Genomic DNA, 14,077 nt, shown 5'->3' with positions numbered 1-14,077 from the left:
GCCACATTGCTATATTGTAAAGAATCAGTTCACAAATCACCTGTCTAGCTTTCATCCCAAAGAAACAACAACAAAGCAAAAGCCTTATTTTTGTATGTAAAATACTTATATATCCACACAAGTATATATTGTACAATTCATTAATTACATAGCAGAAAGAAACCACATTTTCTGTTTGCTGTTTAATTAGATTATTCTGCTCTTGTCATTATCTTTACTTATTTTCTGTAGCTTAATGACTTTATAAATCGAAATATACGAGCTTATAAGCTAAAACCTGTAAAAGTTGGTGTATTATATCTATTTTTCTACGACGTACTTCTGGATACTATTGTTAAACAAGATATCTTCACCTAGACTTTTCTATAAAAATGATTACAAAAATAAATAAACAAAGATATGATTTTGAATATTCCACTATTATTATCATATTGAGCTTTGACTATATATATATAAAGCTTTAACTAAAGAAGATTTAAACACTTGGCCATAGTTAACCTGAGAAAAAGTATTTATATGTATGCTCTAATATGCAAAAAGTACATAAACATTATCAATTATAAATATTTGATATATACATATGAAATCTGGGCTGTCCATGTTTCAGTACACGTTCTCAAAGCTCAGCACCACATTTCTACTATTGATCAGTACTAGGTTGTCTCAAGCGGCTAGGATTTCTTTTTTACTTTATATATATATATTGCATTATTTAGATTTAGATAGAAAATGTTACAACACAGACTTTGATTTGTATTTGTATTTGTATATCAGCATGGTCTAAAGTTTCACTTCTAAGATAATACATTGATTCAAGGAATATAACAGTATTCAGCATAGGCATTAAATAAGACACTTAATGCATTTCCAGACATTCAAAATAGCCAAGTAACTGTACAGTAATTAAACAATGTAATTTTTAATTTTGTATTAAAAAAACTAAAGGAAAATTTTATATTGTAAGGTTGAGCTGATATTATGTAAAAGACAGTAAGAAAATAGCAATAAGACTGTTTGTGTAGAGTTGAAAACAAAAACCCAAGAATAATATTAGTGGAATCAAATGTTTTTCTTCTTTATTTATTACAGATAGCATGTCAGTATTCAACCAATATATATATCTTTGATAATACAGTTCAGCTTATATTTATGGTCTTTCAGGCTGATCAAAGTACACAACAGTTGATACAGACGTATATCATTCCATCTTCAAGATCTTCCAATAGCCTCAAAATTTTCATACTAATATTTACACAAATTATGTAGATCATTTTTCTTCTCTTTAGTTTGAACATCCCTGATAATATATTTTTGTGACATTTATTACTAGGAAATACGTGGTCTCTTCAAAAATGAAGGAGATACTCTCAAAGAGTCGGTAGATTTAATCATACCAGCACTGGCCTCAAGTGATAGACACAAAATAATTTTCTTTCACTCTAACATTCTGAAAATTGCCTGTCTATCAAAGTCACTAGTTACTTACTTGTTTTCCTCGAGTCCATATACCTAATCACATTATATAATCAGAGCACAGGTCAGCTTTGAGTAATAAGAGGAAACAAAAACCCACGTTTCTAGACTTTGATAATAACATTTAGCTACAAATAATCTCAACCATTTTCTTTAAAAGATATCTCAGCTTTTTATAATTCTTTACTTATTTGCTTCAACATTCTCTCTCATTATCTAGTCATTTTTAAAAGGAAAAATTCATTGCTTTAATACTTTGGCACATTTTTAGGCGATATTTAATTTAATTTTTTTGTCTTAAATTAATCTTAGCTGCTAGAATTAAATCACTACTCTTTACTATATACAGATCATCACGGAAAGAAGTGAAGATCAAAAGAAATGTAAAGAAATCCTCCTAGCCACAATGTCTTGTTACATAGTTGAATGAATAATGTAGTAGCTGTCACAAAAAAACAACAGTAGCAACAACAAGGAATTATGGAGACAAATTGTCTATAAAAGAAGCATCAACCTTTCAATTTTTTCATTTTTTCCCTTATACCCCTCTTCCCGCAATCTCTCATATGCTTTCCTATCCCATCCAACTTGCCTTGCAGACCTTGTGTCTTGCCTCAGCCTTTCTTTGCGCACTGCTCTTTGCAGCTATATCCTCTCTTCCAGTCCCCTCTGTGTTAAGCATGGGCACATCTTCATACCAAATGAGAATAATCCACAAAGGTAAGCCAGCCGTTGATCACAACAGCATAAACATAAATACTAACATTGACCATATTTCAGACGGTGAAGGTTGCTTGCAGTCTTTCTGTACTTCGTCGGAAGTATTCTCTTCTGGTCCTTTACGTAGTGGTTCTCATGGAGAGACTCTAGGTCCTATGTCTTGTCCTGCTATTTCTTCAGAGATAAAAGGTGCCGGTGATGTCGAAGGTCTTTCTCGTTCTACTTCCATAAATCAACAGAACAGCGTCTGCCATTGGATGAACTCAACAGTTCATGAAGATGACAAGCGTTCCCATATGGATCGAGTGGCGTACATTCCAGTACGTCATGAGAACCAGGGATCCAAACGCTTGGTCCGAACGAGACTCCCTTATTATGGGGAGGCTCTGGAGGAGCAGATGTTTGAGGTGCCAGTCTCGAAGGCGAACCCTCTTGAGCCCATTGGGTTAGCTCCAGAGCCATCGAAAGGCGATACCCAGGGCGAATCCCATATCAGTGGCTATGACGAAGTCTGTGTCGGTGCTCCTGCAACTGAGTGTTCCCTTGTTCTACCCTGTCCCTTTGAGCAAGGGACATTCAATAGACACAGACCAAGTCACCCACTGACTGACGAACTTCCTTCCTCTGGCCAGGATATGATCCTTTCGGAGATTTCTGATCTGGCATCCTTGTTTGAATTCATGTCAATCAAGGATGACAGTGAAGACCTATCGGCCAGTCAGAATCAATTTGCGAGCGCTGCCCAACAAGTGGGTGCTGTTGGAGCAGAGATGGCTTCGGCCATGGAGTACTGCTGGCACAGCGAAGATACTGCCTGGTTTGAGGAGATTCCTCAGTGCCCTGCATTGGTCGGGGGTTTCTTTGCCTTCGTACAAGAAGAACCCATGGACTTAGTGTCCATTTCTGATGCTCATTTGGAGCAGATGATGACTGATGCAGATGAAGAAGATCTCGACTGCTCCATGAGTACCATCTCTGAGTCAGAGTCTTCTGAAATGCCTGACGTCGAGTATGACGGTGTCGTTGTTGCGGGCGTCTCCACAGCCTGCTGGTACAACATTCATGGTGAACTTGCGATGGTTCCAGAGGACTTGTGTGGCGACAGTCCGATGGACCTCGCCGTTGAGGTAGTTCCAGGGATCGAGGGCAACCTTGATCACTACCGAGACGATTGCCTCATGTACTGGGATGAAAGCCTAGTCCCAAAAGGCTCTCCCATCATGATGGCTACCATGTTTCCTGATTCTGGTGTGGCTGGCTCTTTCCCACTAAATCAGGCAAACATGACCAACAAAGGCGCGACTTGTGTCCCACAGCAAATTGCAGAAGATCTCGTGTGGAGCCCAGAGGAGGAACCAAGAGTACCATCTTCCCCTCTTCTCCCCGGATCTGATTCTGGTGCTGACCTTCCTGGTCAATCTGGCATGTCCTTGCCAGAGGTTGAGGCACCAGAGCCTACCACAATTCCTGGTGTTGTGGTGTGGCTGACTACCGCTCCCAAGAGTCCAGTAGAAGTCCTAGAAGAAGAAGGTGAAGAAGATGATGACGATGATGACGAAGAGGACTCGGATGAGGGATATGAAGATGACGACGAGGGCGTCACCCTGCAAGACTCGGCGTTGGCAGATCTCCTTGCTGAGTTAGAAGAGAGTGACTTTGACGATGAAGCATGAGATGCCGGGGTCAGCAGGCGGTAGTCAGGTCCCCCTTTACGTTCGGTTCCAATTGCTCGCATATTCAAAGGTCTGGTTAATCATTCTTTTCCAAGTTTGACGCCATGGTCCGCTTGCTTGTTTGGTTCCGAGTCCAAAGTCTTTGGATAGTAGAGGGAAGGTAGACGTGGAGTTGTCTACACCGATGTATGCAGAGCAGGTGTTGGCTGAGTTGTGGGTCCTTGCACTTGCTGTTAATCACCGTCTGCATATATTCGAAAGTGGTGGTAGCGACCCTCTGGTTCTCAAAAAGGTAACATTTTGGTTTATACTTTTACTATTATGTTTATTATTTATATACATTGAAAACTTATTGACTCTAATTTTTTTAAAAATAGTTTCTGGTTGGTAGAAACGTTTTTGTGTTCCACCCCCAAGACTATGATCGAGTTCTTGGGCTTTTTTTTTTGGACGTTCTTGGTCCCTTTTGTTCCGTTGCCTAGATTTTGGCTGTCGGTGTTTCTGGATGCTGTTTTCAGACATTCGAAATCCATGTATCTGGACTTTGTTTGTCAGTGTTGCTGATTGTTTCTTGCAAGCATTTGACTGTCGTGTATTTGAAATTTGCTTGCCTGTGTTTCTGGCTACTGTTTGCAGTAATTTGGCAGCTGTGTATCCAGACTTTGTATGTCTGTGTTTTTGGCTGTTGTTTGCAAGCATTTGGCTGCTGTGTATCCAAACTTTGTCTGCCTGGATTTCTGGCTGTTGTTACCAGGCGCTTGACTATAATATATCTGGACTTCATCTGTCTGCTGTTCTGTCTGTTGCTCTATCTGTTGTTCCGGTTGCTGTTCTAGTTGTTGTTCTAGTTGTTGTTCTCAAAAATATGACTACCGCATATATCTGGGGTTTGCCTATGTTTGTTTCTAGCTGCTGCTGATATTAGGCGACTGACTATCGGGTCTCTGGATTTCTCTATTTGGGATTCTCATTTTTATTAATCGCATCGTCTAATTCGTCAGCTTTACCCTGGGTCTGGGTTTTGACCTTGTTAACACATGCCAGAATCTTAAGCTATGGAGCTGGGCGGTTAAGTTTTCTGGTAGTCATCCATCCTACTTGTTCAAAATTGGTGAAACTAGACTTCTTGGAGAAATATTATTCAATTTCTTGGTCTGCTTTTGGTTTCTATCCAGTTGATCAGGCAGAGTCGATAGACAGATTTCTCAAAGTCTAGAGATTTTTTTTTTTGGTTCCCGAATGCATTCTACAGCCACCAATATGTAGTTCCTCAAGATATTCAGTTGGCGGGTTTATGATATCTGGCATGGAAATTCCGAGCCAATTTCCAACAAGCAATACGGCCAATCAGTCAAGCGTGTGATGCTAAAGAATATCCCAAATTTACAGCGCATGCCAATTGCAAGCCTAAAAAATCACATTTACTTGAGATGTTAACTGCTTAGGGCGTGCTTCAGGCAACACAAGCTTGGCTTTCTTTAATTATTATTGAAGTTACAATATATAGGAGGTGCTATGCAAGTAAGATATGTCCTCCCAAGTGGATAGGATATCAAGGGTTTCCTCGATAACTACGAGTAGTTCTCAACAACCGTAGTTTGAATACATGCCGGTCTTTTTTGGGGTGTCCGCAAGCTGAACTGATATGTTAAATTACGCTTTGATTAATTGGGCCAGCTGGGTCATACTCGGAGCTGTCAAGGAGAGTAGGTTAAAGCAAACAATAGCAACAATGGGCGCACAAGGACAAACGATCCACGTCCAGGACCTTAATACGTGCACCAATGGTTGACAATGAGAAGCAAGTTTCAATTGAAGGGTCATATTAAAAGACCAATACAAACAAGCTACCAAGACAAAGCTTAAAGAGGGTAGAACCAGTCAAGCAAGGAGCCATTATTAGACTGGTTCTAAAAAGCAAAAAACAAAAGTGAATTTATATACATATATATGTAAAAAAAAAAAGAAAACAGAAAAGAAAACAAAAAAGAACAAAAAAAAAGAACAAAATAACAGAGAAATTATCAAAGTTGGAATGGGATGACAGCAACACAAAGACGCAAAGTTTACTGATACTCCCCAATACAAGTCACCAAGAAAATCAAGCAAATTACATGCTGTTCAAGTTACCTTGTGGCCGCTGTCTCTGACTCAAATTTAAAAAATTGCATTAGGCCGTATCTACAAAAATCTATGGAAACTCAGTCCAGAAGTAAACTCTCACCACAAGAAAGCAGTTACAGCAATATATCCAGTCATCAAGTATTCAAATAATCAAGTCAATTGTGTCAAACCATCAAATTACACAGCTCAAAATCTTACCATCTTTTTGGGCTGGTAAAAAGAATCCCAAGAACATTGACTAGGTCATCAGTTGCATCAATTATGAATTCCATACCTTGGTCGAAGGCCGTAGTCTTAAATATCAAAAAAGGTTTTGGCAATCCTCGAATGAATTTTACAGAAAGTCATGTGGCACCAGTAGATCAATTAAAAGCCTCCATTAGCAAGCAAGAAAATCACCATGAAAGAACAATTGGGATACAATGTCAGCAATACAGCTATTCAAAGGGATCGTGGTCTCAGCGCTTACTCTGAAAGACAATACAAAACAGGGCTGGGTCTATTCCAGTCGGGAATTCCAAAAAAAAATATTACACTGTTAACTATAGTACCAAATATCTTAGAATTAATAATATGAATTTCACAGTTGTATAGTATAGGGTCCTGTGCTTTGTCCAAGTCCAAGAAGGGGGGTCAAGTTTCCAGTCCAATTTCCAGTAGAAAAAAAAAAGAAAAAAAAATATCAAAAGCAGAAACAGAAACAAAACCAAAAGCAATGTCAATGTCAAAAACAAAAACAATTTGTTCTCTAACGAAGCCTTTATATCCAATCGAACATGGGGGTATTCTTTTCCAAAATCTGTGTCGACTCAAGTCACAATATGTCTTTTTACAAACTATCTCTTGGCTCAAAACTGAAGGTGCCTTTTTACGAAGTCTCTCTCAACTCAAATCCAAGGGCATATTTTAACAAAGTCTCTCTTGGCTTAAACCTGATAATATCTTTATTAATTCTCTCAACTCAAATCAGAAGGTGCTTTCTACCAAATATCTATCCAGTCAAATCTAAAGGTGTTCTTTTACAAAGTCTCTCTCTACTCATATCCAAAGATGTCTTTTTCAAAGCATATATCCACTCATATTTGAAGGCATTCTTTCCAAAGTTTATTTTGGCTCAAATTGGAAGGTGGCCTTTTACCAAGTATCTGTCCATTCAAATGAAAAGATGTTCTTTCACAAAATCTCTCTTGCCTCCAATCTAAAGGCGTTCCTTTCCAAAGTCTCTCTCAACTCAAATCTAAAGGTGTTCTTTAGCAAAGTCTCTCTTGGCTCAAATCTGATGATGCTTTTATCAATTCTCTCAACTCAAATCGAAAGGTGTTCTTTTACCAAATATCTATTCAGTCAAATTTGGTGATATTTTATAAAGTCTCTCTTCACCAAAATCCGAAGGTTTCTTTTTCCAAAGTTTTTATCAACTCAGATCTAAAAACGCTCTTTGACAAAGTCATTCTCAGTATCTATGGTCATAAATATTATACAAATCATATCAAATCACATCACATCAATTCAAATCAATCCAATTCAAGACACATCATAACAATCCAAATCAAGCCAAAAAATATCAATACACATCATATCATATCATATCATATCATATAAAAAAAATAAGAAAAATTATACTCTAGAATAGAATATTATATCAAGTTAAATCAAATCAAAGCAAGAAAAAACAAATTATAAAAAAAAAGTAAAAAAGCAAAAAAAAAACTAAAAAGTAATCAATGGAATGGACTGGCATTGGACTTCCCCCCTCTGGATCTGGACAAGGCACGAAGAAGAAATATACTAGCTAGTAAAATATGATGCTGACCTGCGACAGCATATACTGGGATTTGGACCATCCCAGATTATATATTTATATTTTAGAGTAGATCAAATTTTCAGATTATTATTTGTATTTCTGTGAATAAATCATCAAGTTCTTTGATAGTCTAGCTAGAATATTGTACTATTAATGTAAACAACATAGTTAACGTCAATCAAAACCTGCTTTATATTGGCTGTATAAGAATAAGAATCTATTTTGTATTCTGTATTTATTAAACACTTCTCTGCTATATTTTAATTAATTTCTTGAATCTTTACTTATAACCAGCATTTATATAATGTCTTAAACACATATATAAGACATTTATGCTCTCATTGGGTGAAAATAGCTTTCTTTTTCTCAACTAAGGAGTATTAATCGAAATATTTACAGTGGTTTCTCAATAATTTCAAGGCTACTAGAAAAGCTTCTGAAAGCATAAGTAATGAATCGCAGACCTCTCTTAATAAAGTCTCGTATCATCTCGTATAATATATATATACTAGCTTAGAGCTAGTACATGTGTTTTATTAAAAGAAAATTCAATTTGCTTTAGATAAAGATATACCGCTTCTATATGCCTTTTAACCAGCTAAATATATATTTAGAGCTCTAAAGCAATCCCAAGAGATATGTAAATATTATATCAATATATGGTGTATTTCATTTGAAAGTTTAATATTGAGTATAAAATCTGTTATTTTTCCAAGTTATCTTATTACGTCGGAAACTAATATATTGCATATATAATAATTTCTTGAAGAGCACAAACCAAAAATTGTATATACATTGGCTTTAACCTTCTAGCCCTCATATCATGTTCCACGTATGCCAAAATATTCTCTATTAGACTCAGATCAGGGCTGTCTATAGGCTATTTCTTAAAAAGAAACGTTTACATTATTTTTATATTATTTTATCAACACATCTTGATAACAGAGTAATTTATTCTCTTAGAAAACAAACTTGACATTTTCACTTTGCCTAATACTTCAAGAGTAAGAACGTGAGGTTACATTAAAAGAGTATTATGTACTTTTGCCGATTCGATGTACAATTATCAGCTCCAAGCTTTTTCACAAATTTAGCCTGGACTTACAACCAGATCAGCATTTAACTTCCGCTTAACTCATATTCCTGGGAACAAGTACATTATCCTGAATATATGTTTTAAAATGCACCATATACACTCATACATTGCTTTAGAATAGTTTATGAATCTGGGCCCATCGATTCAGATTACCCAATTTCAAAGCTGATTGTAATAACAGGCAAGTCTTTCAAGTGTTAACCTGTTTACAATATACATGCTTTTTTACGCAACAGACTTCTTTGCGGCAACACAAGATCATATACCATTTTTTTTTAAAAAAAAATAATTGCAAACAGTTTCCCTCCTGATTGATCCATATGAAGATTTATTGATTACAGCTATAAAAACATATAATGTTGCGAGTCGATCATTGTGCACAATGTTTCTCAAAGATCTCAAGTCATGATCATTCAATTGAGCAGGTCTTTTGATTTTTTTGTTAAGAGTAGTCCACGTTCTATTCACTCTTTCAATAATTGCTATTACTGTTGTGTATCAGAGATTATACTTGCATGTAGCCTTTAACATAGAAATGGCAAATTCATTCGGATCACTAATATTGTCTTTCACATAATCTGAATATTTAGGATATTTTTTATATGTTTGTTTAATGATTTTAAAAAAGGAGCATATTTGATTAAGAATACAAGTAAAAAACAACAATGGGTAATGTTTTTCTCAAAATATTCTTTTTAGTAATATTTCTATATTAGCTCTATATCAATGTATATATATATATATAAGATAGGCTGTATTGGATTATGCGATAAAGCAGTCAAAACAATTGTCAGAAAAAGAGAATATATGTCAATTTCCTCTAACAGCTCCTTAGCTCAGATATTTGCAGTCGCCAGCTTGTTCTCTTGAGAGAAAATTAGAAGTAATGTATGAAGATCGTCTCTATTGCTTTCATCTTTTGATGCTTTCATTAATATCTTGATAGTTAATTATATAAGGTATTTTGAAAGATATTGAAATGGAATATGCCTCTGAATAATCAATGATTAATAAGAGAGGGGGACAGAGATGTAAATAGTTCAAAATTTTTGGGACTCATTGTTCCTGAAGTATTCGGGATTGATTTTGGGTTAGTATCTCAATAATAGGAAAAGTAAATGCTGTGAGAGTGTTATTTATTAAAGAGACAAAGTAATATTGTTTACATATACTACTAATAAAATCACTTGTAATTAAAATTATAGTATATACAGCACAATTGAATGAGGGATAGAATCCGAAACAAAACATCAGTTCCTTCTTGTTAATGAATCTGACAAGTTAGCAACCTTCAGAACTGATATATACCAGGCACATGTACACCACAGTCTTATATAATATAAATCACTTATTTTATAACAGGAGTTTGAATTTCAAGTGATTTTAATAGTACCGGATTAAATATCAGTTTTTTTTTAAAACAAATAACACTCTCACAGAATCTACTTTTCTATATATTGAAATAATAACCCAATAACAGTTTCAAATATCTCGAGTATAGTTTATTAGTTTTGTGATTTGAATACAGCAATATATATTAAAGTACACATTATTATATAGTTTGTGTAAAGAAGGTATCTGTGCTATCTTTAGAAGTGATTTAGGATCGATCATTGTATTGAAAAAAAAATAAAGCAAGTTGTCACCTTTCTTTAATTTCTTTTTCTTTTTTATTTGTTAGAGCTAAAAACACTGAATGTACTAGATTATTAGAATAACTTAATACTTTTTATTAAATAGTTGAATAGATATTAACTTTGATTGTTTATTTATTTAATTGAGTAGATTACTTTGGCAAAAAAATATACAGTCAAAATATCTATTAAATATTAATTTATTACTATCAATCATTATAAATAAAAAACAAAGTAGTAAAGACCATATCATTACACTTGCTACTAATATTAAACTACTATCTAGCCTTCTACATTATATATAAGACAAAAATAAATAAATTTATATAGTTATTTATTTATTTTTTATTTATTTTTAAGAAAAAAAAACATATATACTCATATATCAAAGTGCAATATTATATGTGAAATCCAACTATTTAATTTTCATTTGCCGACCTTTTTTTTTACTACTTTTGCTACTTTATTTGTAGCATTTAAAAAATAGACAGTTTAGTACGATTTTTTTCTAAAGTAAGATTCTAATTACGCAGTGAGAAAAATTTGTTTTTTTGATTATACGACATTAGGAGAACCAAAATATTAAAACACCACCGCATTTTTTTTTGTGGAGGGATTTTTCTAGCCTCACAAAATTGCTACACTCCTAGGTGTTTTTGAGCACTAAAAAATTCTTAAAACAGCTGAGATCCAAAAATGCCCTGAAATCTACAAAAAAGACTGAGCATTTGAAATTTAAACAATTATTTTATTTTATTTTATTTTATTTTATTTTATTTTATTTTGTTTTGTTTTTGCTTTTTTACAAGTTTTCAATTAATCTTTAATTTTTTATTATTATTTGATAACAAGTAATTGACCTTCTTATTTCGATTAAAATTTTATTTAAATATTATACTACATTGTAATTAAGATGTTTGTAATTGATTTTGAGCTGGTATCTCAATATTAAAAAAAAATATATACTTTAAGAGTATTATTTTTTTAAAAAGATAAAATACTAATATTTAATCTGGTACTATTAAAATCTATTGCGATTTAAATTCATGCTATATAACGAGTAGTTTATATTATATAAGACTGTGGTGTACATGTTCCTGGTGTATAATAGTTTTGAGAATTATTAATTTGTTAAATTAATTAGCAATGAGGTATTCGGGATTGTTTATGGGTTAGTATCTCAATAATGGGAAAAGTAGATACTGTGAGAGTGTTATATATTAAAGAGACAAATTAATATTGTTTATATCTGCTACTATTAAAATCCCTGTAATTCTAATCTCTGTTGTGTAATAGTTGATTTACACTGTATGAGTGTGTAGTGTACATGTGCCTGGTGTGTAACAGTTCCAGCGATTTTTAACTTGTCAGATTCATTAGCAAGAAGGAACCAGTGTTTGGTTGTGAAGTCTGTTCCTCACTCAATTGTGGTGTGTATACCACAAAGAGCATCTAAAACAAATTCTACAAGAGAATTCATTTATCTCATATAATCAAGTCAGAAAGACATTAGCATCAATGGCAATTAATGTCTGTAGAAGTACTGTAACTAATTGCGTCAAGCTCCTTGATTTCAAATCTTGCATTGCTTCATGCAAGCCTTGCTTGAAAGAAGAACAGAAGGAGGCCAAGTAACAAGTGAATTGCTCCAATGAACTTTGGACTAGTGTGATATAATCTGTCAAGTTTCATTTCTTTTTGGAGAGCAATGATGAATTAAAGTGCGTCTTCCACAAACTTGGAGAAAAGTGCGAAGAAAAATATATCATTGCTATGGTAAAGTAGATAGTAATAGTGTAATGGTTTGGGGTAGTTTTGGGAGTGGAGGATTTGGACTGTTAAAGGTCATAAAGAATAAAACTGTGAACCAGAATAAGTATATTTATATTCTGGTACAAGCTTTTAATCCTTGGTTCATGGCCATTACCTAAAATCAGAAAAGGTTTTTTATTCTTCATAAGAATGGAACAAGTTACTACACAGAGACACATGTTCAATAGTGGAAGAGGATCTACCAGATTGGTGGGTTAAACTTGTGGTCTGCCCAAAGTCTAAACTTAAATTTAATTGAGAATGTATAGAGTACTCTCAAAAGGCAAATTGACAAGATAAGAGTCTCCATTAACTCGTTAGACAATATAGAGATGATCTTACAAGAATAATGGGTCACAATGGATTGGAAGTTTTTGGGACGTTTGGTTGAGAGTATACAGAGAAGATATCAAGCTGTGATTGATGCTAATTGAGGTCTCAAAGATTACTAGCAATCTACTTTTTTATTTTATTTCTTTTAAATAAACATCTCAACTTTTGTTCTTACGAAGATTATATTTGCTAGCTATATTATGCATAGAGTAATTGCTTCTTAAATAATGACTATATGTACAGTCAAAGCTCGATATAGTGATAATTTTTTGGAAAATTTGGGTCCGTGCCTGCTTATTATCACTATTTTTTGATATAGTGATAGTGATAAAATTTGAATCCACCAGTATCACTATATCGAGCTTTGACTGTATTTGCAAATTTTATACAATTTTATTTTACTTAATATTATTGTGTGTGATTATATATATATACCGATTTGTAGACAGAATTTTATAAAGTAAATAATACAGTATCGGTTATGTAGGGCGATTGCTAATGTAAACTTGAGTTTGTCAATGAATTGATACATGCTATATTTTATATTTCCATGCTCGTGTTAAAATTAGCTTTTCTTGCTTAACTTTTGGTTCAAATCTGACCTTTGGCTTGCATCTGATCTTTGTTGGTGTGGTATACACACCACAATTGAGTGAGGAACAGACTTCACAACCAAACACTGGTTCCTTCTTGCTAATGAATCTGACAAGTTAAAAATCGCTGGAACTGTTACACACCAGGCACATGTACACTACACACTCATACAGTGTAAATCAACTATTACACAACAGAGATTAGAATTACAGGGATTTTAATAGTAGCAGATATAAACAATATTAATTTGTCTCTTTAATATATAACACTCTCACAGTATCTACTTTTCCCATTATTGAGATACTAACCCATAAACAATCCCGAATACCTCATTGCTAATTAATTTAACAAATTAATAATTCTCAAAACTATTATACACCAGGAACATGTACACCACAGTCTTATATAATATAAACTACTCGTTATATAGCATGAATTTAAATCGCAATAGATTTTAATAGTACCAGATTAAATATTAGTATTTTATCTTTTTAAAAAAATAATACTCTTAAAGTATATATTTTTTTTTAATATTGAGATACCAGCTCAAAATCAATTACAAACATCTTAATTACAATGTAGTATAATATTTAAATAAAATTTTAATCGAAATAAGAAGGTCAATTACTTGTTATCAAATAATAATAAAAAATTAAAGATTAATTGAAAACTTGTAAAAAAGCAAAAACAAAACAAAATAAAATAAAATAAAATAAAATAAAATAAAATAAAATAATTGTTTAAATTTCAAATGCTCAGTCTTTTTTGTAGATTTCAGGGCATTTTTGGATCTCAGCTGTTTTAAGAATTTTTT

At 33.5% G+C, this 14,077-nt stretch overlaps 2 protein-coding genes across 2 annotated transcripts; both read left to right on the top strand.

The window, feature by feature from the left end:
- Positions 1-2,039: 2,039 nt before the first annotated feature.
- PHYBLDRAFT_139013 (hypothetical protein) lies at positions 2,040-3,866 on the top strand (the record flags this gene model as incomplete). The annotated part of the gene is made up of 1 exon (XM_018430132.1): positions 2,040-3,866. One exon carries the CDS (start codon positions 2,040-2,042, stop codon positions 3,864-3,866), a length of 1,827 nt encoding a protein of 608 aa, XP_018299501.1.
- Positions 3,867-4,050: 184 nt separating this feature from the next.
- Positions 4,051-5,082, top strand: PHYBLDRAFT_139012 (hypothetical protein; the record flags this gene model as incomplete). The annotated part of the gene is made up of 5 exons (XM_018430131.1): positions 4,051-4,158; positions 4,244-4,325; positions 4,385-4,530; positions 4,621-4,753; positions 4,868-5,082. The coding sequence occupies 5 exons, from the start codon at positions 4,051-4,053 to the stop codon at positions 5,080-5,082; spliced, it is 684 nt and encodes a 227-aa protein (XP_018299500.1).
- Positions 5,083-14,077: the final 8,995 nt, after the last annotated feature.

Source organism: Phycomyces blakesleeanus (genome assembly GCF_001638985.1).
Source record: "Phycomyces blakesleeanus NRRL 1555(-) unplaced genomic scaffold PHYBLscaffold_1, whole genome shotgun sequence".
In the NCBI taxonomy this organism is placed as follows: Eukaryota; Fungi; Mucoromycota; class Mucoromycetes; order Mucorales; family Phycomycetaceae; genus Phycomyces; species Phycomyces blakesleeanus.
Note: the sequence above shows the minus strand (reverse complement) of the source record. Positions and strands in the feature narration are given on the sequence as shown.